Here is a 23,491-nt window from a genome sequence, read left to right on the forward strand (position 1 = left end):
TGAGAAGGAACATCTGAGGCCTCATTTAGAAATGTGTGTTTTCCTAAATCACGTCTTACTTTCATCTTAAATTTTTGCATCTCTCCTTTGAACCTCAAATGACAGACTTCACTGGAGGCATTCAGGTGCAGTGTTGAGTGTAGTTCCCCCGCTTTTTGGAACAATACACAATCACAGTAATTATCCGTGTGAAACATGGAAAGATAGAGGTGAAGCCTAAAAATATGCTTCAGGTTGCAGGTAGACGGCATGTGTAGACAGCTGGATTGATTAAAAATGCAGCTGAAATGCTTTCAGTGTACACACACACGGTGTAAAACACAAGAAAGAGAAAAGAAACAATGAGAGGATTTTGGTGAAACAGGGAAAATAGATCAATCAATGGAAAAGCTCAAACAGTGCCTCAGCTCAGCTATATGCTAATTACACAGTGGTACTTAGTATGCTAACAATGGTAGTGTTGACATGATGAATCTGTATCAGCATGTGGAAAGTCAGAAGATATCAAAGTCCATTTTCAGACCAGATCTTCCATTAACAGATTCATTATTTGTCAAGAAATTTGGTGAAAGATGACCAACGACAAATAGCATGGGAGAAACTGTGTGTGTGTGTGTGTGTGTGTGTGTGTGTGTGTGTGTGTGTGTGTGTGTGCTTTCCTTACCTGCAGAATTTGGCATCGGTCTGAGGAGCAGTCGATGTTCTCACAGGGCTGGTACATCCCCAGGGTCACGCAGTTCAATAAGATCACCATCATACTCACACGTTCGAACCAAGTAGAAACACAGTCGGTTAAGGAAGATACCACACAGAGTAACACAGAGTAAAATACCACACAGAGTAACACAGAGAAAAATAAAACCACAGGTAAAAAAGAGCTACAGTAAATGACAGAGATATACAGGTGTTAGTTTAACTGCATGTCACTAAATCCCAAATGTGAGAGTGCTGAGAATGATTGAAAAAGACTAATTTAAAGATTGCAATTCTGCTTTAGTTTTATCTACAACTACTGACTACATTCTGATATATTCTAATACTAATGTGTACATAGTCTTAGAGCTTAAAATAAAAGCTTAGTTTGAGCTGTTATATACTACATTTGAGCAGATATGATACAATAACCAAAGAATATCCTGAAATAAGATGCGTGTTTAACCCTCCTGTCGTCCTCCTGTTTTGACTGTTCCTTCTTTCCTCCCTTCCTTCCTTCCTCTCCCCTTCCTTCCTTCCTTCCTCTCCCCTTCCTTCCTTCCTTCCTTAGTTTGTTGTTTTATTCTCTGTTATTCTTTGTAAGGTGACCATCAAATAAAATGTATTATTATTATTATTATTCATTCATTCATTCATTCATTCCTTCCTTCCTTCCATCCTTCCTTCCTTCCTTCCTTCCTTCCTTCCTTCCTCCCTCCCTTCCTTCCCTCTTTCTCCCCCCCACCTTCTTCCCTCCCTTCTTTCCTCTGTCCTTCTTTCTTTCCTTCCTGCCTTCCTCTTTTCCTTTCTCCCTCCCTCCTACCTTCCTCCCTTCTCCCTTCCTTCCTTCTTTCCTCCGTTCATCCTCCCTTCCTCCCTTCCTCCTTTCCTTCCTTCCTTCCTTCCTTGACTCAAGGACAACAGGAGGGTTAAAATAAAGTCTCTCAATAATTAGTATTCACATGAACTGAGAGCTCTGAAAAAACTACAACTAGTGTTATAATAAATCTACCTGAAGCAGCTCCATAAAGTTTAAATGTGACACTTCACAGTACATTTTCTATTGTTATACTGCACAGTACCACATCACTCCTAAAGGTCTTTTCTTTACCAATACTCTAACATTTACACCAAAGGCTTTCAAAAAAGTTGAAGACGGAGCCTCTATGTCAGCATTACTGTAAAATTGCAGCAGTACTAGAGAAGCAAAAGGTGAACCCTGCAGGGTCCAATTCAGTTACAAAATGTCACACTATTACACTTTGATTTTCTTCGGGGCTGCCATAATTTTTCTTAAACCACTTGTGTCTAAATGTTCATGGACTTTTAGAGTGTGGGCTTTTGTAGGTATTTTCAACAGATCTGAAACATGCATATATTCTGTGACATACACACATACATCTCAAAGAAATCCAAATTAATAAAGCTCTGCAGAAACTATTACACTTTGATTTTTTTCAGGCCTGCCATGATTTTTCTTAACCCTTGTGTCGTCCTCCCGGGTCAAATTGACCCTGTCTGTTTTGACTGTTCGTTCCGTCCTTCCTTCCTTCCTTCCTTTGTTTGTTCGTTCGTTCGTTCCTCCCTCCCTCCTTCTCTCTTTCTTTCCTCCCCCCTACTTTCTTCCCTCCCTTCCTCTTTTCCTTTCTCCATCCCTCCCTCCTACCTTCCTTCCTTCTTTCCTTTCCTTTCCTTTCCTTTCCTTTCCTTCCTCCCTTCCTTCCTCCCTCCTTTCCTTCCTTCTTCCTCCTTTCCTTTCTTCCTTCCTCCTTCCCTTCCCTCTTTCTCCCTTCCTTCCTTGACTTGAGGACAACAGGAGGGTTAAACCACTTGTGTCTAAATGGTCATGGACTTTTAGAGTGTAGGCTTTTGCAGAACATGTAGTATAAAGTGTGTGGTTTACAATTTGCACGCTAAAAAATTAGCATGTCTTCTATTAACTCAAAGAAATCCAAATAAATAAAGCTCTGCAAAACTCCACCAATTTAGACTTGGGTTCTTCTGCTATAATGTCAGACAGTCCTTGAGCAAGGCACTGCATCCCTATGTCTTCAGTGGGTCCTATAAAAGAAGATCCTTGTTCCTTTGATTAGCCAAAAACCAAAAAAGCTCCAGAACAAATGTGATGCCAAATGTTTTGAGACTACCGCAGCACAAACAACACTTGTTTTCAGAAGAGGTTAACGGAGCAAGCAGAAGAGGCGAAAAACCGAAGCTGTAAACTAGAGAAGGGTGACAGAAACAAAGCAGCAGAGTGTGACGGAGTGATTCAATATGCATTTTTCTGTGTGTTGAGGGAGTGAGAGTGCACTGCTTGACTAACAAGCGTGTGAAGGAGGGGGATGTGCTGTAATAGCCCAGGAGGTCCAATCCATCCCTAAGGCTATACAGCACAGGCACAGGATGCTGAAGTGCTCCCATCAGCAGACTACAACACACAGCCTGAAGTATGGGAGCAGCTTTAGTGAGGAATAAGAGCCAGAAGAAAAAAAAAGGGCAACATGTTCTTCTCTGAGTGTGCCACACTGCGAGTTTGAACGGACAAGAATTCCCAGAAAAAGATTTCAATTCTCAACATGTTTCTCTTGGCCCTACCTCAACCTTCAAACAAAGAGATGGACTACTGTAGATATCGCAGCATGGATAAAGATAGGCTATGAGTGGGCAAAACACATGCATATACACATAAACACAGAGACAGAGCTTCAAACACATGCACACACAAACACCCACTCATTAACACACACACACACACACACACACACACACACACACACACTGGCAGGAAAGCACACACAAGCTGATATGAGCACGTGCAATCCAAACAACATGTTCAAAAAACACAAACGCTCGCAGTCACCCACCCACACACACTCACACACACACACATTCACACACGCTAACACACACACACACACACACACACACATACACACACTCCCCTCACATTAAGTCTCACATTAAATCAAACATTAAATCAATGCGTGTCAGCTGATGGAGATCGTTTAAAGAGAAATATTCAGTGCTGCGAGGAAGGCATGTTTTAATATAGACGTGCTGCAAGCTAATAGCTAATAGCTGTAAAGTATAGGCACGAGAGAAAAGGTTAAGGGGCAAGATTTGTCTTCTCGTACCATGTTCGTTCGACCTCTAAGACTGTACTGCCGAACCAAACATCAAACACAACCGTTAATGCACTGTAGGATCCATTTTTAAACCCCTTAAATATTTGCTTTTAGAAGTAAAGGCCTCAGTTTCTGGATATTTAATACAAATGTAACCCTCCTGTTGGAAGGACGGAAGGAAGGAAGGAAGGAAGGAAGGAAGGAAGGAAGGAAGGTAGGAGGGAGGAAAGAAGGAAGGAAGGAAGGAAGGAAGGAAGGTGGGAGGGAGAAAGGAAAGGTGGGAGGAAGGAAGGAAGGTAGGAAGGAAGGAAGGAAGGAAGGAGGAAAGAAGGAAGGTAGGAGGGAGGAAAGAAGGAAGGAAGGAAGGAAGGTGGGAAGGAGAAAGGAAAGGTGGGAGGAAAGGAAGGAAGGTAGGTAGGAAGGAAGGAAGGAAGGAAGGAAGGAGGAAAGAAGGAAGGTAGGAGGGAGGGAGAAAAGAAAGGTTGTAGGAAGGACAGAAGGAAGGTAGGAGGGAGGGAGAAAGGAAAAGAGGAAGGAAGGAAAGAAGGAGAGGAAGGAAGGACAGAAGAAGGAAGGGAGGGAGGGAGGAAGGAAGGAAGGAAGGAAGGAAGGAAGGAAGGAAGGAAGGAAGGAAGGAAGGAAGGAAGGAAGGAAGGAAGGAAGGAAGGAACAGTCAAAACAGACGGGGTCAATTCGACCCTTTAGGACGACGCGAGGGTTAAGAGCACATGAATGTATGCTTGTACACTTGCACACACTTAAAACTGTTCATTTACATCATTATTTAAATATGGAAGAACAAAATAACCCAAATTCTAAAATGCATGGGCACAAATTGTAAGCAGAAAATCCCTGGCCTAGTAAGCTTTAGTTTCAGGAAGATAAGATTATACAATATGATAATGAGGCAAGAAGCTATGAAATTTGCTTTACTTTGCAGGAGATGAAATAAATACAGCATTAGAATATCATTTGGGGCTTAAATAAAGTTTTTTGATCGTAGTTAAACTATTTCCAATAAAACAACACTTCACTGTTCATTTGCCATTTATAACTATGACTTTTTTTCCAACTTATTTGTTACTGACTTTAAGATTAATACATAACATAAAAAACAGATTTTTTTTTTTTTTTTTAATTTAAAAAAGAATAATAATAATAATAAATAAGATAAAATAAAATACAATAAAATAAAATAAATAATAATAATAATAAAAAATACATACATTTAAAATTATAATAATAATAATAATAATAATAAAAAAATAAATTTAAAATAATAATAATAATAATAATAAAAATAATAATAATAATAATAATAATAAAATAAATTTAAAATAATAATAATAATAAATTTTAAAACATTTTAAAAAAGCAAACTAACAAAAATACCCATACAATGTCAAACAGACAGAAAGCAAATACAGAATATCGCATCAGGAGTCAGTAAGTATTGTGACTAAATCATGACCAACTAAAAATGACTGTGCCCAATTATTTTAGACCATGCCAAACCAGTCAAGCCCCTCCGAAGGGCAATGGGTCCCATCTTCCCCAATATAGTTCAAAAAAGGGTTCCAGATATTGAAAAATTTGAATAGTTTGTTTTTTAACCATTTATAACTATGACTGATAGGAAATGGGAAATGAACAGCAGCTTTTTAGCCTGAAATGATACATAATCAGCTTCTAAGATGATATCACACACGTATTAGTAAACAGTCAAGCAGTCACAGAGCAACATTATTAAACATTTGAAGCATAATTTGTCTCTGGCCAGCTGGCAAATATAAGCTCACAATCTTTAACTCTCTTTTAGCTCCAATTTTGGGCTTGACCAACTCCTGAGGGAAATATTTGGCTCTTTATCTGCTGTTTGTTTGTGTTTGCTGAAAGTATTGCATCATCAGGTAGCTAAGAAACAGCTGCTCGCCATGACTGAAAAATACACTAGGAGAGTGGTGAGACTGAACCATAACAGGCGAGTTGAGTGTTGCTGAATAATGCCATTTAAGTAGTACTTAGCAAATTGGGGAGTACTATAACAGCTGCACAAACAACCTACAACAAAATCGCAGGCGGACGCTTCGTCCAAAGTGACGTACAATTGAAGTACAATTCAACCTATACAGTAGATCAAAGAGAAAGCTTTGACAATAAGTGCCTCAACACTCAGCTCCATGTTCCACTCAGTCTATGGTTCCACTTGACACGAGTGCCACAAGGTTTGCAGGTGCATAAAAGATTACTTAGTTACTTTGTGTCGTCCTCCCAGGTCAAATTGACCCCGTCTGTTTTGACTGTTCCTTCTTTCCTTCTTTTCTTCCTTCCTCACTCCTTCTCTCTTTCTTCCCTTCCTTCTTTACTTCCTCCATCCCCCTTTCTTCCTTCCGTCTGTCCTTCTTTCCTCCCTTCCTCCTTCTTTCTTTCCTCCCCATTACTTTCCTTCTTTCCTCCCTCCTACCTTCCTTCTTTCCTTTCCTTCCTTCTTCCTCCCTACTTTCCTTCCTCCCTTCCTTCCTTTCTTTCCTTCTTCGTCCCTCCTTTCTTTCCTTCTTCCTCCCTTCCTTCTTTCCTTTCCTCCCTTCCTTCCCTCCTTCCTCCCTCCCTCCCTCCTTTCCTTCCTTCCTTCCTTTCCACCTCCCTCCTTTCCTTCCTTCCTTCTTCCTCCCTTCCTTCCTTCCTTTCCTTCCTTCCTCCCTCCTTTCCTTCCTTTCCTTCCTTCCTCCCTCCCTTCCTTCCTTTCTTTCCTTCTTCGTCCCTCCTTTCTTTCCTTCTTCCTCCCTTCCTTCTTTCCTTTCCTCCCTTCCTTCCCTCCTTCCTCCCTCCCTCCCTCCTTTCCTTCCTTCCTTCCTTTCTACCTCCCTCCTTTCCTTCCTTCCTTCTTCCTCCCTTCCTTCCTTCCTTTCCTTCCTTCCTCCCTCCTTTCCTTCCTTTCCTTCCTTCCTCCCTCCCTCCCTCCCTCCTTTCCTTCCTTCCTTCCTTCCTCCTTTCCTTCCTTCCTTCTTCCTTCCTACCTCTTTTCCTTCCTTCTTCCTCCCTCCCTTCCTTTCTCCCTCCTTCATTTCCTTCTTCCTCCCTTCCCTCCCTTTCTCCCTCCTTTCCTCCCTTCCTTCCTTGACTCGAGGACAACATGAGGGTTAATGTGGCATATTAAGTGTACATGATGTTTTTTAAAGTAGAATAAAATATAATATCACTTACAACTGATAAGGATCTTTAAATATTAGCATCATACCACAACCAGGCACATACTACACATCACCACACACACACACACACATACGCATTTTTGCCACTTCAGCTTTTTTCTGTAGCTAGCCCTTCCTAATGAGGACGGAGATATCATCTGCAGGTGTCACTGAGCTCATGGTGAGCGCCTGGGAACACACCATCTAAAAAAGCGTATAGCCTTTCCAGGCACACTTTAATGTGAAAAGCATGGCTGACTAAAACTGCAGGTCAGCGCTTTCTTATTCCACCAGTCTAAGTAATGATGACAGCCTTTGGGCTAATGCTATATTATCTCGGGGTTATTTTCACTGTCATATGCATTCTTTAAAAAAAAAAAGCCTCTGTGGGTTGCCAGAATCTCCGGCTTACCAGTTTAGCTTCTCGTGCTCGTTGCCTATACATGAGCTGCCTTTAACAAGTGTCTGTCTGTCTCCCTCCGCTTCTAAAAAATGAGTCAATTAGTGTAGGTGCCTTGGAGGAGGCTCTGTATCTTCTTTTCTTTCTCTCTCTCTCTCTCTCTCGCTCTCGTTCATGCAGAGAAACATGCACACACATACTGCACATCAACACTGCAACTGGATGGCGAACGAGGTAGAATTCAATGCACAAAGCTCTATTACAGACAAGCAAGGTGTTTGAAGAAGATTAACTCAGAAATTGTTTTATAGAACTGTTTCACCTCCAGAATTGTTTAACCTCCATTTTTTTCTCTCCTTTTGTCAGGTAGTGATTGCCAAATAGGCTGCTGTTTTTCAGCATGCTCTGCTTCACATTCAAACAGGAGCTGTCACTCACGTCTGGAGCCTGAAACACCTACAGTATTACACCGTGCTGTAGGCCACTGAGCAGCTCGGTTATAATAGTTTGATATACAGCTTGACAGATATGGCTTTGTGATTCCTGCTTTATGAAGAATTAGAGCATTGTTGTGTCAAGTTACAGTTGCCCTCAATACATGTTTTAGACTTGGTATGGTGAAAACAGCTTCTAAAATAGCATTTCAGCAGTGTTGGTACACAAAACCCTTACAATAAACATCCTCATGAATAAAAATAAGTATATGTAAGACAATGCATGTCATCACATCATTAAAATCCAATCCTAGTTGGAAATAAAGAGATTTAAAGATACACACTTTGATGTCAGTTGTTAGTAGATGCTAGACATTTTAGGGTTTTATAATTTCCAATACTGATTCATCCATTAATTACTTCAATTGTCCATCAAATGTGAAGAGATGGTGTAATGGGAATTCTTATTATTCATCTTCTCCGATACAAATGAGTAGCTATGTCTTATGATTAGATGTATGTGTGTGTCATAATCAGCTGACCATGACACCACTTATGTTACATGAGATGCTGATTGAGTGAACATCATGTATGTTATAATCTACTGACTAACCATTGTCCTGATTGTACACACATTATGACTATTGTGCTTACATTATTCTGATAGTAGAACAACGTCATCCTTTCTGTGATAATGTATTGTATATAATCTGACTATTTCCTCTGCTCTGGGCTCGCTCAGGCCATCTCACGCTTGAGACAGCAAGGAGTCCGTCTGCAGACGACTGAATAAACTAGAGAAAGACAACGATAGACTTTGTGCTTCTTGATACAAAATACTGCCAGAACAATGGAAAATGACCATTGCAAGCTCAGATAGCTAAAAATGAATTAAAACAGTCTCTAGACTTGAACAACTGTTGAATAATTGTGTGACGATTGACTGATTAAATCAACTCAGCTCAACATGAGAAGAGCTCACATTCATTTTGGCCTTTCCATGATTTCCCTGGCAACTCATTGTCCACACCTGCAGGTTTGACAAAGCTTGAGCCAGAAATCCAGAAACTGACTCAATTACATCACAGATCTGGCAGGAAACAAACCCAAGATTTTAAAAAGGCCAAATAAAATCCAAACATTACCCGAAAGATTTGGATGTGCCGAAAAAGCATAACAGCGTGACAGAGCTAGAAAGAGCTGGGAGGCTGAAAATGTGTGGCAGCGGGGGCTAAATGAATTCTTAATACCTCACTGCGTGGCGTCACTCTTTCTAACCCTTTTTTCTCTCGATGTCCCTCTGCCTCGCTCGCTCTCGCCTTCCCACTCTGGGTTTTTTTTTATTGTTTCCAAAGAGACACGCAGGAGGCAAACGACCGCCGGTTTCCACGGCAACCAATCAACTATCAAATGAAGTAAATAGTCACAAAGACAAGAGAGAAGGATAGAGAGAGAGAGAGAGAGAGAGAGAGAGAGAGAGAGAGAGAGAGAGAGAGAGAGAGAGAGAGAGAGAGAGAGAGAGACCAGGAGGTTATTTTGGTATCAGTGTTTTTAAGAGAGACTCCATCAAGTCGTCACTGTCTGCGTCAACTGCTACAACTGATAATACAGCTGTGATACAGTATCTCTAATAAAGTATATCTGTTAAATAATAACTGTATAAAAGAAATGGACGTAACATCCGTGACGACACCCATTGGTTTGTGGACTGCTGCTCGGAAGCCAATAGTTTCGAATGTAGGCAGCGACATCTTGAAAATTTCAGGTGCATGCTGGGAAAAATAAAAAATATAAAATCAGGGAGGCCAAAATGTCCCAAATGAACATCATACTGCATTGAAGAAGGCTTTAAACTAGCGATTGAGACCATAAACACATTTTGAAAACGTTTACTGAGGTTAGAAATCAAGTGAGAAGTTGGTGAATTCTCCATTGACTTGTATAGAGACAGTCGCCCCCTGGTGGCCTTTTAATAGCATGCAGTTCTAAGTTACTTCCGCATTGGCCTCATTTCAGAGGACCAGAACTCCCCGCCTGGTTTTTACATAAAAAGAGGTATTCAGGTGACGATGATGATCAGCTGCTGGAAAGTTAACTAAAAATTTAATCAAATTCTGTACTTAAAATACATCATACAGTTGATGACTTTTATCAGTTGTTTGTTCATACTGTATTATTAAGTTTTCTGATTCTTTTGTTCTTATTTCCAAGTGTATCTTAATTTGAGGCACTGAATTCATCATTTATTCGTCTATAATTGACTTTATATCAAATCAAACACAAGAATTGGTTATTTTTTGTATTGGAACTACTTCTTGATATTTTGTTTTGTTTTGGTCCCTGTACAGAATAGCACATGCACAATACTACCAATACTGGCATGGTTATACTACTCCTGACTGTAGTTGGCAAAAAAATAGTCCCAGCCTGTAATTCTTAATTTTTCTGTTCCTTTACAACCTAACCCAAACTTCCTCTGAAGTATAAAAATTACAATTGCTGTTCTTACATTGTGTAGATCAGCGTTAGAGGTTTACAGCCCACTTGGTGAACTACTGTATATTGGCACCTCAGTTCTGAACTGAGTGCTGATATCAGACTCTACTGTACATACATTTTCATTTTCAATTTCTCATCTGACTTTGAGGAAGAAAGCTAATAAAATAAATTCCAAAATATTGAATTATTCATTTAAACTGATAAACTGGTTTAATTACTGAAATGTGTCGTCTTTCCCCTTTTTCCTTTTCCCTTTTCTGTTCTCTGCTCAAAAAGCTAAGCATGAAACTTTACCTGGAAAGTTGTTTGCCTTAAAAGCAAAAGCTTGTTGCCTCAGAGTAAAGAGTTGATGTCATTTGCTATGCTGCTGTCAGCATGGTTGACATACTGCACAGGCTTTTATCTTAACAACATTTACTGCTTCAGTCTTTATTTTTTGTTCTTTTGTTTCCTATAGACACATTTATCTCACCTCCAATTGATCGCAGTCTCCTTTTCTATCCAATACTGTACTCTCTCTCGCTCTCTCTCTCCTCTCCTCCATCACTATATAACGTTCACAGAGCCTGGCAGGTCTTCTTTTTCTTCCTGGAATTTTCCATCAGGGGTTCTTCGATCCAGTATAGTTGACTGGATAAAGGGAGGGTGGAGTGTGTGTCTGAGTATGTACGAGTGTGTACGAGTGTGTGTGTGTGTGTGTGTATTGGACAGCAGTAAATGTCATGGGATATCACACAGTAATGCTCCACAGCGTCTCATGTCAGCTTCTCTTTTCCCTAAGCTGTCAGGTCAGAAGAGTACACACATGCGTAGACACATGCATGCATGCACGCTCACTCACACACACACACACACACACACACACACACACACACACACACACACACACACACACACACACACACACACACACACACACACACACACACACACACACACACACACACACACACAGTAAAGGTTATATGGATAATTTTCAGGACAACAGAAGCTGTTACTTGTTCTATGAATCTCTCGTTGCTCATCAGCGTCGCTGCCTCAAACACTAATTCCGGTCATTTGTCTTCACCCTTGATTAGATTTTAACCGATGTTTGGTTAAAGGTGTAATATGAAGCTTTTAAACTATAAATCATCACAGTTACTCTGCAGCATTAGTATAATTAATATTAACAAATGAGAATTATAATACCGTTCACATGATTGTCCGCCTCTATGTAGTCTAGCTAAAGCTGACTCTGAGCTAAAATAAACTGTATCCACTGCTGAGATGAGTTCTGGCTCTTACATCTTGAATTAATTCCTTCTTTTCATCACCTTCGGAAAAAAAAGTAACAAGTAAAAGTAACAGTGAAGACTAACTAAGCAGTTGCATATGGAATGAGCTATCTATTTGGGTGATTCCCAGCTGAGATGGTACATGCACCACAGGGAGTCCTTGGAAACAACGCGGAGCAGCTCAGCCAATGTGTAAAAGTAGAAATTATGATATTATTTAAAAACACTTATTTACCAACTGAATACCAGTTATGTTGAGCCCACTACACGTCACCCCATATCATGATGCCACTGAGAGTTTAACCCTCCTGTCGTCCTCCCGGGTTAAATTGACCCCGTCTGTTTTGACTGTTCCTCCTCCCTTCCTTCTTTCCTTCCCTCCCTTCCTTCCTTCCTCCTTCCTCCCTTCTTTACTTTCCTCCCTCCCTTCCTTCCTTCCTTCTTCCTCCCTCCCTCCCTCCCTTCTTTCTTTCTTTCCTTCCTCCCTTCCTTCTTTCCTTTCCATCCCTTCCTTCCTCCCTCCCTTCCTTCCTTCCTTGACTCGAGGACAACAGGAGGGTTAAATGAGCTTAGCAAGTTGAAACAACCATCTAATGCCACTCCAAAGGGTAATAGTGTAAATGACAACTTGGTATAAACTGCTTTCTAAAAACGAAAAAACAGGCCTAAACATCAGCTTTGGAGTCACTGTTTTGAAGGAAAACCCCAAAAACTATAACATAACTATATCATTAATAACATCTGGTTTAAAATCAAATTCAAGAAAACTAATTTGGGCGGGGAGATGAAGGGGTTCTTGAACGCATCTGACAAGGCTATAGGGTTACCAAGACTAAACCACTGATCTAGTTGTTTCACTATGGAGCTTCTTGAGCAATTACAGTCAATATAACATGGACGATACCAGTCTCATTACACCATCTCATTAAATACAGAGAACATCAAAACACTTCATCATCTGCATAATCTGATAAAAACATAAAAGAACGCTTGAACCTAAAGTGAACACTGTTTTCTATATGATCACACACACAAGCTGCGGTTCTGATAAGCTTTGAAATCAGCCAGGTTATGACCTCTTATATACGCACATATACACACAGGCCGGTATTTGCATAACTTAGAGAAGCCCCTATCAGCATTTATTCTGTTTATACACTGTGGACTAACAAGCACGACCTGTACCTTTGCTGGACTATGCTTATTCTTGCTATGGACTGTCGTTTTGAATTAGCGTTATGTTGTCAGGACCAGGCGGGGAGTTCTGGTCCTCTGAAATGAGGCCAACGCGGAAGTAACTTAGAACTGCATTCTATCAAAAGGCCACCAGGGGGCGACCGTTTTGGTGTCAAAAGGACTTCCGTCTCTATACAAGTCAATGGAGAATTCACCAACTTCTCACTTGATTTCTAACCTCAGTAAACATTTTCAAAATGTGTTTATGGTCTCAATCGCTAGTTTAAAGCCTTCTTCAATGCAGTATGATGTTCATTTGTGAAATTTTGGCCTCCCTGATTTTATATTTGACGATAAAGCAGGGTATGCATTAAGGCGTGGCTACATCATGATTGACAGGTTGATTGACCAATGTCCTCGAGATCCAGCCCTCGCAACCGTAGCAACCTCCCCGCTCCGCCTATGACTCCGCCTCATGCCCATATAAGTAGAATCCGTGTTTTTATTTTTCCCAGCATGCACCTGAAATTTTCAAGATGGTGCTGCCTAGATTCGAAACTATTGGCTTCCGAGCAGCAGTCCACAAACCAATGGGTGACGTCACGGATTTTACGTCCATTTCTTTTATACAGTCTATGGTCAGGACAGAAAATTGTTTGTGAATCATTGTTATTTACTCTTATCATTCTCTCTCTTGGTCAGTGGGAAGTTGTGTCTTAATTATATGAAGAAAATACAAAATGCTTGCCAGAAAAGCATACAGTATAATTTCCCATTTTTCGGAGGTCAAAGCCAGGGTTCAGCTACAGACCAGCTGCCGTTTGATGATTCATGGCTTGTTCATGGATGGTGATGATCTTTGACCTGAGGAGGAACTCTAGAGGGACAATCCTGCTATCTGGTTTTAGACTGTTTACTGGCTTTTCCGGCTGTAACAAATCTTCAAAAAGCTTGATTAAAGTTTTTAGAGACTCACTCAACTTTTTATATCTCCAAATCTATGACCACACCGTCTCTCTCTCTCTCGTTCTCGTTCTCTTTCTGTCTGTGTCTCCCACTCTTTCTCTCCCAGATGGCCAGTGCACAGCTGCCATAGGATTCCTGGAGACAAGTTCTGCCCTGTTGCTGTGGCAACCGGTACTGATATAAAATATTAGGAACCCCTCTGTTGTGTGTGCATATGTGCGTGCTGTGTTTGGGTTTGAGAGAGCGCACTGAACATTTGTTTTACATAATTCACATTTTTCCAAATTAAAACATCAGTTCATCATCCGATATCTGTAAAACTCTTGCTTGGCTGAAAAGGTCTCAGTTAGCTGACTTCCCGAAATGAGACTGTAATTTGGTTTAATTTCGTGTCATCAATCAATTTCATAATAGACGGTGCCACTTTGTTTTAAATGGCATCCAACTCACTTGACATTCAGATATTGAATCATTGAGCGTGATTGCACACCAGATGCTTTGAGCGACGCTACAAGTCCAAGACACACACACACACTGACACACAAAAGGTGGATCCATGGGTTTTGGTGAGACTATCAACGTAGCGTGACTTCATTTAGCAGTCCATCACATGCTGGAAATTGAATTAAGGAGATGAGCTGCAGCAAAGGAGAGGGCTGAAGCATGGGCGTAGATTTGGGTATGGATGGTAGGGACATGAAACTACCAATAAAATGATGTTGCTAGATTATTCCTACCAGTGTTATTATTGATCTAGCCACTTTAACTCTGCATAGTGTTAACATTAACATCTCTGTAGAGTTGCCAGGTTTGTGTGTTTTCTGCCAAAAGCTGCCCTATTATGATATAGAGTGAAAAAGCTGGATATGAGGGATACTCAAATTGATGATCTGGCAACCTTTAAGTTCTTCGTCTAGTGGAGAATCTGACATGTAAAGCATTTACAGTCTTTCCTTCCCACTGTCACCAAATGCTTGTTCATTTGGGAATATAAAGTGTAAAGGAAGAATAAATATGTGTTCTGAGTTTGACATACCACAGAAAATTGTGTTGTTAACCACCCTGCCAAATTTGAATGATTAAAAAAATCGCCAAATATATGAAATTAGGCTTCAAAGTTGTGTAAAAATTAGCCTCTTTCTCTGCTCCTAAACACTGTGGGAGTGACCGCCGAGTTCACTGAAACCCTGCCCCCTACCAAGTGTCACCTGTCAATCAAAGTCACCATCTCTACCAGAAACATGGACACTATGTCTGAGAGCTTTCTGCTGCTAACTCAGCGGCTAACTCGGCTGGTAGCTCGGCGGCTAGCTCAGTGGCTAACTCGGCGGCACTCAGTTAACTGGCTAACTGTTGCTCAGACATGCTGTTTAATGAAATAAGGTTATTCCTCAAAAAAGCAACTTAAGACATCTGGCCCTTTTTAAAGAAGAACTGAAGTCTCAGCAACAGTTGGGTTTAGTTAATAATACTAATGTTATATATATCAATCTGAACATTCATCTTTGAAAGTAGTGAATGAAATATTTACTATTTAATACCAACTATCACTTTTCTCTCTTTATGGCACGCAAAAGAGTGACAGAGAGAAAGTACACACACAATAATTTTGGCTGCCAAACAAACGTTAAACCAAAAAGTTTAAACCAAACCTACGCCTTTGGACAGGAAGGGATGGAGAGAGATAGATAAAGTTCCCCTGGTTTACCAACAGCTGCTAAGTAAGGAGTCCTTTAGTAGTGATGGGGAGATATGGGGAATTGGAAGTAGCAGGGAGATTCTCAGTGTGCAATTTTAGATAGCTTGTAAGACACAAACATGCACACAGAGTCTTCCTTTAGACCATCTGGTGGGATTTTCTGTGCTTTCCTTCTCACTTTCTTTTTTTTTTAATGTTCTCTCATTTTCTGTCTGTGCTGCAGCATGGTGGTAAAAATGATGCAGAGTTCAAGTATGTAGGTTTCCTCTCAAGCCAATGGTGGGCTTAATGGATGGGCTTACTGAGGCTCAAGCCTTGAATATGGGGGACCAAGAACCTCATGAGATATTAGTTTAGAAAATAAAGAAAGATAAGATAAATTCACAATGAAGTGACCTGTGATGTGGAGGGAAGGCGTTCTTTATAAAACCACAATTTACATAATTACTTCGGTTTGAACATGGCGGTGTGGTACCAAGCAGCAGCAAAAAGTTTTCACTGTCAAAGTAAAAGCATTGAAAAAGGACAACAAAAATATCACATGAACTTGGAGGAGATCGCTGTGGCAGAAGTGATTCGATTTCGAGAGTTTGTGTGCTATGAGGCGAACATATCAGCAGTTGGTCGTGGATTTTAGAGACACAATGAAGTGAACTGAAAAGCCACTTCTGAAGGTAAGACAATATGTTCCTTTTATACTTGTTCCTTGCTTGTGATATTTGAGGGATTTTCAATTGAAAAGACTGAGTTTATGTTTCTACTGTGAAATATTGGGCCAAGAATATGTTCATATTTTTCTTCTTAAATATGTCGTACCTTTTTCATGAAGTGGAATTTATGAGTGTGTCACGTCGGATTCACCAAACACTTGTATCACCAGGAAACAGTCGTAAATGATCTTCATAAACATGATGAATCCCACCTGTTCTAAATGTCGCCCCCAAAATACCATATAAGGTCAGACGACCGGCAGGTTGAGGAGAAGCTCCAACCAACGCCCCCCCCCCCCCCCCCCCCCCCCCGGGAAAATTTGAGTTCCCCCAAAAGGCATAACATTGGCACACTGCCATTAGACAATTAGTAACAGTCATGTTTTATTGTTTTGGAGGACTGCAGGTTGGTTGTGCGTGACGACAGGTCTGCATCACTCGTAAATTTTGTTCGTACCTAAGAGAAAATCCAAAATACGAGAAAATTGGTGAATGCTGCAAATCCTCGTAAATCACTCGGATCTTACATCTGGCCCATTGTCTTATTTCGGTGAGTTTCACATTCTGTTTTCTGATAAGAAGGAGGCATTTTATTTACTGTTCGTAGAGTTTGTGGAGTTTTTCGACTGTGTGGAGTCTGCATGTTCTTTCCTTGCGTATGCGTGGGTTTCTCCAAAACGTCACAGCCTCAGGGCCTGAAGTAATATTAAGGCACCCCTGTCTCCTGCCCACGACCATTGCTTCATGCTATTCCCATCCTCCAGCTCTGTCAGGCTTGTGTAACTGAGAGGCGAAAGCAGAGGAACACACTGACCACCAATTACGCAATCCAACTGCTGATGGAGCTAAAAATACTAAGACTAGTATTTACCAGTGATAGAAAAGGAAAGAGAGAAATTATTATATATTCCAATGCAAGAAGAAGCTATACTCCAGCTTTATTCTTTAACCAATCGAGCTGGTGGTCAGACTTGCAAAAGATGAGATCCAAAATGTGAGACAGTCTGACTCTTCTCCAATTCTCAAGCCTGCAGCTCTACTTCTTCCTCTCACTACTTTCTTTTGTCACTCATCTCTTTCCCACACTGCCTACACCCTACACTTACTCATTCTTTCACTCAACATCACACCATGTTCCCTTTTGTATAATTATTACACATTATTTAGTACACCAATGTTCTCTTCAGCCTTTCAGATGTATTTTGTTTTTTCCTTCCTACTCAACTCTTCCTGGATTGCTCTGTATAGGGAGATCAATTAGTCCTTAAATTGTCGTAATGATTGTTTGAGAGTGATTTGTCCCTGTGTTTTTTTGTGTTGTTTGGCATCATTATAATCTGGCTGAGACATAACAAGGTAACACATTAATATTCATGATATTAACAAGAGGAACAAAGTGGTGTATCTGTAGAGACAAGTATCACTTTCAGTGGGGATGAGGCGCTTCCTAAATTGAGACGCTAATTTCGGTTCACAGAACAAAGGTGCACAAACATGCACTCGCACACACACACACACACACACACACACACACACGCACAACGCATTAACACATGCCAGTCACAGTTCCCAAGATAACACAATGCAGATAGCAATCATTGGGGGCGAGTGTTAATGACAGACTAATGACTGCCATTTAACAAACTTGGGAGAATGGCTTCATTTGAGTCTGTCTCAGCTTCTCACTTTTTCGAAGTTGACACTTTATTACCATTTCCCTAAAAAAAGACCTTGCTCTTAAAATTAACACTTGAACACCTGAAAATAAAACTTTTCTCACTTTTCCTTCTTTAATCTATTTCAGTTATCAGTTACATATCCTTTAACACATTTCTGTCGCACTTCTGCTGCACAGTTACTCCCTTAAAGCGATGGTTCGGCATAATTTTGACCTAGCGTCATATGCACCATGAGGTCTATCTAATCAGCGCCTCAGCCGTTCATTTTCATTTGGTAAAGCTGTAAACTGTTTACTGCTAAAGCTGTAAACATCGTCAAAATATCGCAAGATCACACACAGATCTTTGGATGTGCTGTGCGGGATCTCACGAGACCACACAGTATTTCAGTGATTGCGCGAGATTTCGACAATGTTTACAGCTTTAGCATTAGCAGCAGAGTAAAAGCCATCAGGTAAGTGTTTATTTTAATAAACTCCTGGTGTACTTACAAACTTTCCAATGCATCGATTTATGAGTAAAGACCCTATTTGTACTACTGTAGAAGTTTGATATCAATCCAGGCATTATTAGTGGGGTCATTTACCAGTTACACTGGTGGTCCCGTTAGCGCCTGTGCTAAGCCATTCGGCTGCTGGCTCTAACTCCACTATTTTCCGACCAAATGAAAATAAACGGCTGAGGTGGTGTTTAGATAGACCTCATGGTGCATATGATGCTAGGTCGAAATTACGCCGAACCATCGCTTTAATGAGAGGAACATTGAGGTGAAAACAATTCATTTCATAAAACCAACCTCCTCTCCCCATTAGAATGATAATCTACATTTCTACATTAAAAGCTCCTCTACATGTTCACAAATCTTCTCAGTTGGAAGTTTCCACACTGAGAATTACGTGATCAAAATAATAAAAGTATCAGCTGTTCCAACTTAATATGTGCAACAGGATAGTGAGCTCACACAGTCCTGAGCAGAGGTCTAAGCAGGCAAAATTAGCATAAACAACTGCGGGGGTGGGCTACAGTATGGATGTGTAGGGTCTCAGTGGATCTTTAGACCTATATCTATAAAAATGTTTGCTACCAATGATTTTGTGTTGTTGAGATGTGTTCATACACAAAACATTCATACGACAACAGCATGAGTAAAGTAGGCCAAGATTAGCATGTTCATGGTAAAGACACTGAAAGTTAAGGTATGGCTAAGAAGCAGAGATTACTTCCAGGGTCCTTGGAGACAGAAAAAAAAACGTGTCTTTCGTCAAACTTCATGAAGTGGACAAGCATTGAGTTTTGTCCTTCTATGGTTTGGCAACAAGAACACTAAGATTAGGGAAAGAGAAATGAACTTGGATGTATTTAGATCTATCTTCAATATTACCGTCATGTTCAAGAGCTGTAACATTAAAAAAGAGATACTGTGTAAAGCAAGGCACGTGAGTTTATTGGTGTTCCTCAATAGACAAACTATAAAAGGCTAAAACTGTTCAGTTGGACTCCGAGCATCTACTTCATGATGGAGTCCTCCCTCTTCCCCTCTGGTATTTATTACCCTCTGTCCAAGATGAAGTCAAACAGATATAAACACTCCTTTAACATATGAGCCATCAAATGTTATTATGAGTGCGGTGTTTTGTGAGTTGCTGTTCTTTTCATAATAATTTGAACTTTGTGTTCCTGACTTTGAAATGCTTTCACTAATTCAACTAAATACTGAACTGAACAAATGACACTAACACTAATATACTGGTTATTTATTGACAACTTCCATTGATACAAAAAAACGTATTTTCCTTTCTTTTCTTTTTTTTTTAGCAGTTCAAGGTTGCAAAAATACCTTTTAACTACAACAACATGAAAGAAAAAAAAATATTTCAAGTGAACTTCAGTAGCAGGAAAAAGTTCCAAGTCGGCGTTTGGTTCTGTGAAGATAGCCAGAAAGACTTTTATATACTAAATAACACACATGCAGATCTGAGCAAACTCATAACCAGCAGCACGAGGTCAGAGCACCTGACTTCTATAATCACCATGGCGACACAGACAGCTGCGAGGTGCGAGGAAGTAAAAGCGAGGGATGAAAGGATTGAAAGAAAGGAGGAGGTATAACAGAGGAGAGAAAAAAAACAACTGAGGTGATGCTAGTGATCCTGGTACACACACACACACACACACACACACACACACACACACACACACACACACACACACACACACACACACACACACACACACACACATAAAGCAACCTGCTGTGCTAATTACTGGGTCTGCAGTTCTTTGAAGGCTGCTGCTCACCTTGGCTGGTCCCTTACCTATTAACACACACACACACACACCTACACACACACACACACACACACACACACACACACACACACACACTGGCTGTCTCTCTACAGGAAGCAGTGTGTTATTTCAGCACCTGCAGGCTCAGTGGGTGATGCTAAGATGAAAATAATATGTATTGGCATCTACCAGCATGAAGACAGTGCAGCAATACGTGACATCAACAGCGCGTGGCTGTCTGGAGCAGAGGGGAGTAAATGCAAAGAGGATATGTCATGTCACACAGGGAGAGGAGATATAAATTAAATATGTGGGGTCAACATCTCTGTGATCTCCACATCTGTCCCATATTTAAAGTTATGTGTTTGGTTGTTAAATATATATAATTTATATCAGAGGGTCGAATGAGAGAGAGGTCAACAATCTCTAACTCAGTCTTAAAAATAAATAGATCAGAAGTGACATCAGGGTCGGGGAGGTTAAGTATAGTTGGCTCTTTGAAAAACATTACAAACAACAGTAAAGTGAATAAGAGTGCTGGTCATGTGTAATAGATGGCATAAAGTACCATCTGACCTGCAGAATATTTAGATGAATGAATGTGGTATTGGAAAATATTTAATTTAATTTAATTGTTACTTTATAATTAGTAGAAATGACAGAAGTATAGAAGCTACAATGATTTTATGGCCCATCTTTTCCTTTCTATTGGAAGTGATTTTTCTGTATGACTTCAACTGATTCCACGATCTGTCTCCGCCTCCAATACAGTAGCTTCATTAAAGTGAACTTTTTATGTCTGGTGCTGTAATGCAATCAAACAGATCCTCCACCACCAAATCCAACTCTGAGAAATCCAATGAAAAATGCAATGTCGAGACCAATCAGCTGCTATTAAAACTAATGCTGAAAACTTGAGGTAGCATCATGACTTCTTTTTTTCTTTTTTTTAATAGACAGAGGGAATTAATCATCACTCTCAAATTAATTTTATATTTCTACTTCAGTATGTGTCTGTAGCCCCACTCACACCAATGAGAGTCAGCAAATTAACCAAAAAAAATACTTTCGTCCTCAGACATTTTATTAAGGAATCTCATTTGTCTGTGCCATCGCCAGTACTGGCTGTAACTGCTGTAAGAAGTGAGACTAATAGATGAAACAGAAGATTTAACTGGGAAAAGGTTGACCATTAAAATGAATTGCAGCTTCTGCAGATGAACAAATTGTCTATTCAGTGAAATAGGATTTGCCAATTTTATGATAAAAGATGGTTTGAAGAGTGCAGAATAGACAGAATGAAGGTGGTGATTCCAAAAACAACATATTTCCATTTAGGAAACAATTTGCTGCTTCTAAAACAACAAGTAAACTGGATTAGTCATTACTTTCGGATACGTTAACAGTCAAAGCTTTGAAGTTATTGTAGTTAATTACAATCTTAATTTAGAGATCATGGTTTATAGAAGAGGTGATATCATTATGTCTTATATATTTATGTGTATACTGTACAGTAGGTCCAAAAGAGTCCTAATTAGATATATAACACTTAATGTCATGATCAGGGAGTGTTTACAGCCAAACTAAATCCCACCCTGATTTGATGACCAGGCGGGGAGTTCTGGTCCTCTGAAATGAGGCCAACATGAAAGTAACTTAGAGCTGCATTCTATCAAAAGGCCACCGGGGGCGACCATTTTGGTGTCAAAAGGACTTCCATCTCCATACAAGTCAATGGAGAATTCACCTACTTCTCACTTGATTTCTAACCTCAGTAAACGTTTTCAAAATGTGTTTATGGTCTCAATCGCTAGTTTAAAGCCTTCTTCAATGCAGTATGATGTTCATTTGGGACATTTTGACCTCCCTGATTTTATATTTGACGATAAAGCAGGGTATGCATTAGGGCGTGGCTACGTCCTGATTGACAGGTTGATTGACCAATGTCCTCGAGATCCAGCCCTCGCAACCATAGCAACCTCCCCGCTCCGCCCATGACCCCGCCTCATGCCCATATAAGTAGAATCTGTGCTTTTTATTTTTCCCAGCATGCACCTGAAATTTTCAAGATGGCGCTGCCTAGATTCGAAACGTTTGGCTTCCGAGCAGCAGTCCACAAACCAATGGGTGACGTCACAGATGTTACGTCCATTTCTTTTATACAGTCTACGATATCTACACTCATGGAAACACATAAAGGAACAAGAGAGAGAAACACACACAGACTGATAAATGGTTCACAGTGGGGGGGGGGGGGGGGGGGGTGTGCGATACAATATGTGAAAATTATCAGTGAAATGTCAAATTAATTAATAGTGACAGTTTCATTTAGAAAATGTAAATTTTTCTGCCCTATTGTCGGATGTGTAAACTCGCGTGAATACACATGCAGACACACACAAATGCCTCCATTCATGCTCACTTAAATGAATGTATAGGCATTAACAGATAATAAAGGGAAACAATCAGACTCATACATACTCCTCTACACACACACACACACACACACACACACACACACACACACACAGCATCAGTGGGATTTCCTCATGGGTGTCTATTCCCTATCTGCTTCACACTGCTCTGTCAACATGTGGCAGAAACATTTCAAAGGGAGGAGAGAGAGAGAAGGACAAGGGCGGTCATGAGGGAAACAATGCAGGATGAAAGAGAGAGAGAGAGAGAGAGAGGAAGTGGTACACTGTATAGATGAGTAAACCAGCTTATCAGAGCAGAACTGTGAAGAGATAAATATGTATATTTTGGCTTCAATCTGGCTTTTTTGACTTTTGAGCTGCAATTTTAGTTTGTGAAGCATACAAGGTCAGAAACAATGAAATGGAAAACAGCAGAGATAAAAGAAGAATGTAGATAATGCTTGATTTAAATGTTAAAGAGCGGCTGAAATACAAGATTTTAGATGGAGTAAGCAAAAAAATAAAGAAGAAGAGGACACGACAGGTTCCTGTATTCCAGCATTTCCACCAGTTTGACAGGTAGGTACAGTGACATTAGCATAATGATTAACAGTGACATTAGCATAATGATTAATACCGGCATTAGCATAAGCACTGTGCCAGGGAGAGCATGGGAGAAAGTGACGGAAACAGCAGGACAGCACAAGAAAGCTGGAGTATAAAAGCAAAATGATGTTTACCAGCAGAGGATGGAAACACTAATTATGTAGAAAAAACAAAGAGGATGAAGGCAGAAGATGACATTTTTTTTCCCCAGCTGTCAACAGCTTCAGCACTGTCTTTCCCAAGATGTCTTCATAAATAAGTTTACTCTTCATCCATGCAGCATGTCCAGCTATGAGACAGGAATGTCCCAATGAGGGAGACCAGCTGTCA

The 23,491-nt window shown here is 40.3% G+C and overlaps 1 protein-coding gene across 1 annotated transcript in view; it reads right to left on the reverse strand.

Moving 5' to 3' along the window:
- The window catches only part of LOC128379733 (voltage-dependent T-type calcium channel subunit alpha-1I-like), a 229,896-nt gene that overhangs the window by 184,860 nt on the left and 21,545 nt on the right, over positions 1 to 23,491 (reverse strand). The window contains 1 exon segment of the mRNA XM_053339364.1: positions 665 to 776. Within this exon segment, the coding sequence (XP_053195339.1) occupies positions 665 to 776 (112 nt within the window).

Source organism: Scomber japonicus, chromosome 2 (genome assembly GCF_027409825.1).
Source record: "Scomber japonicus isolate fScoJap1 chromosome 2, fScoJap1.pri, whole genome shotgun sequence".
Classification (NCBI taxonomy): Eukaryota; Metazoa; Chordata; class Actinopteri; order Scombriformes; family Scombridae; genus Scomber; species Scomber japonicus.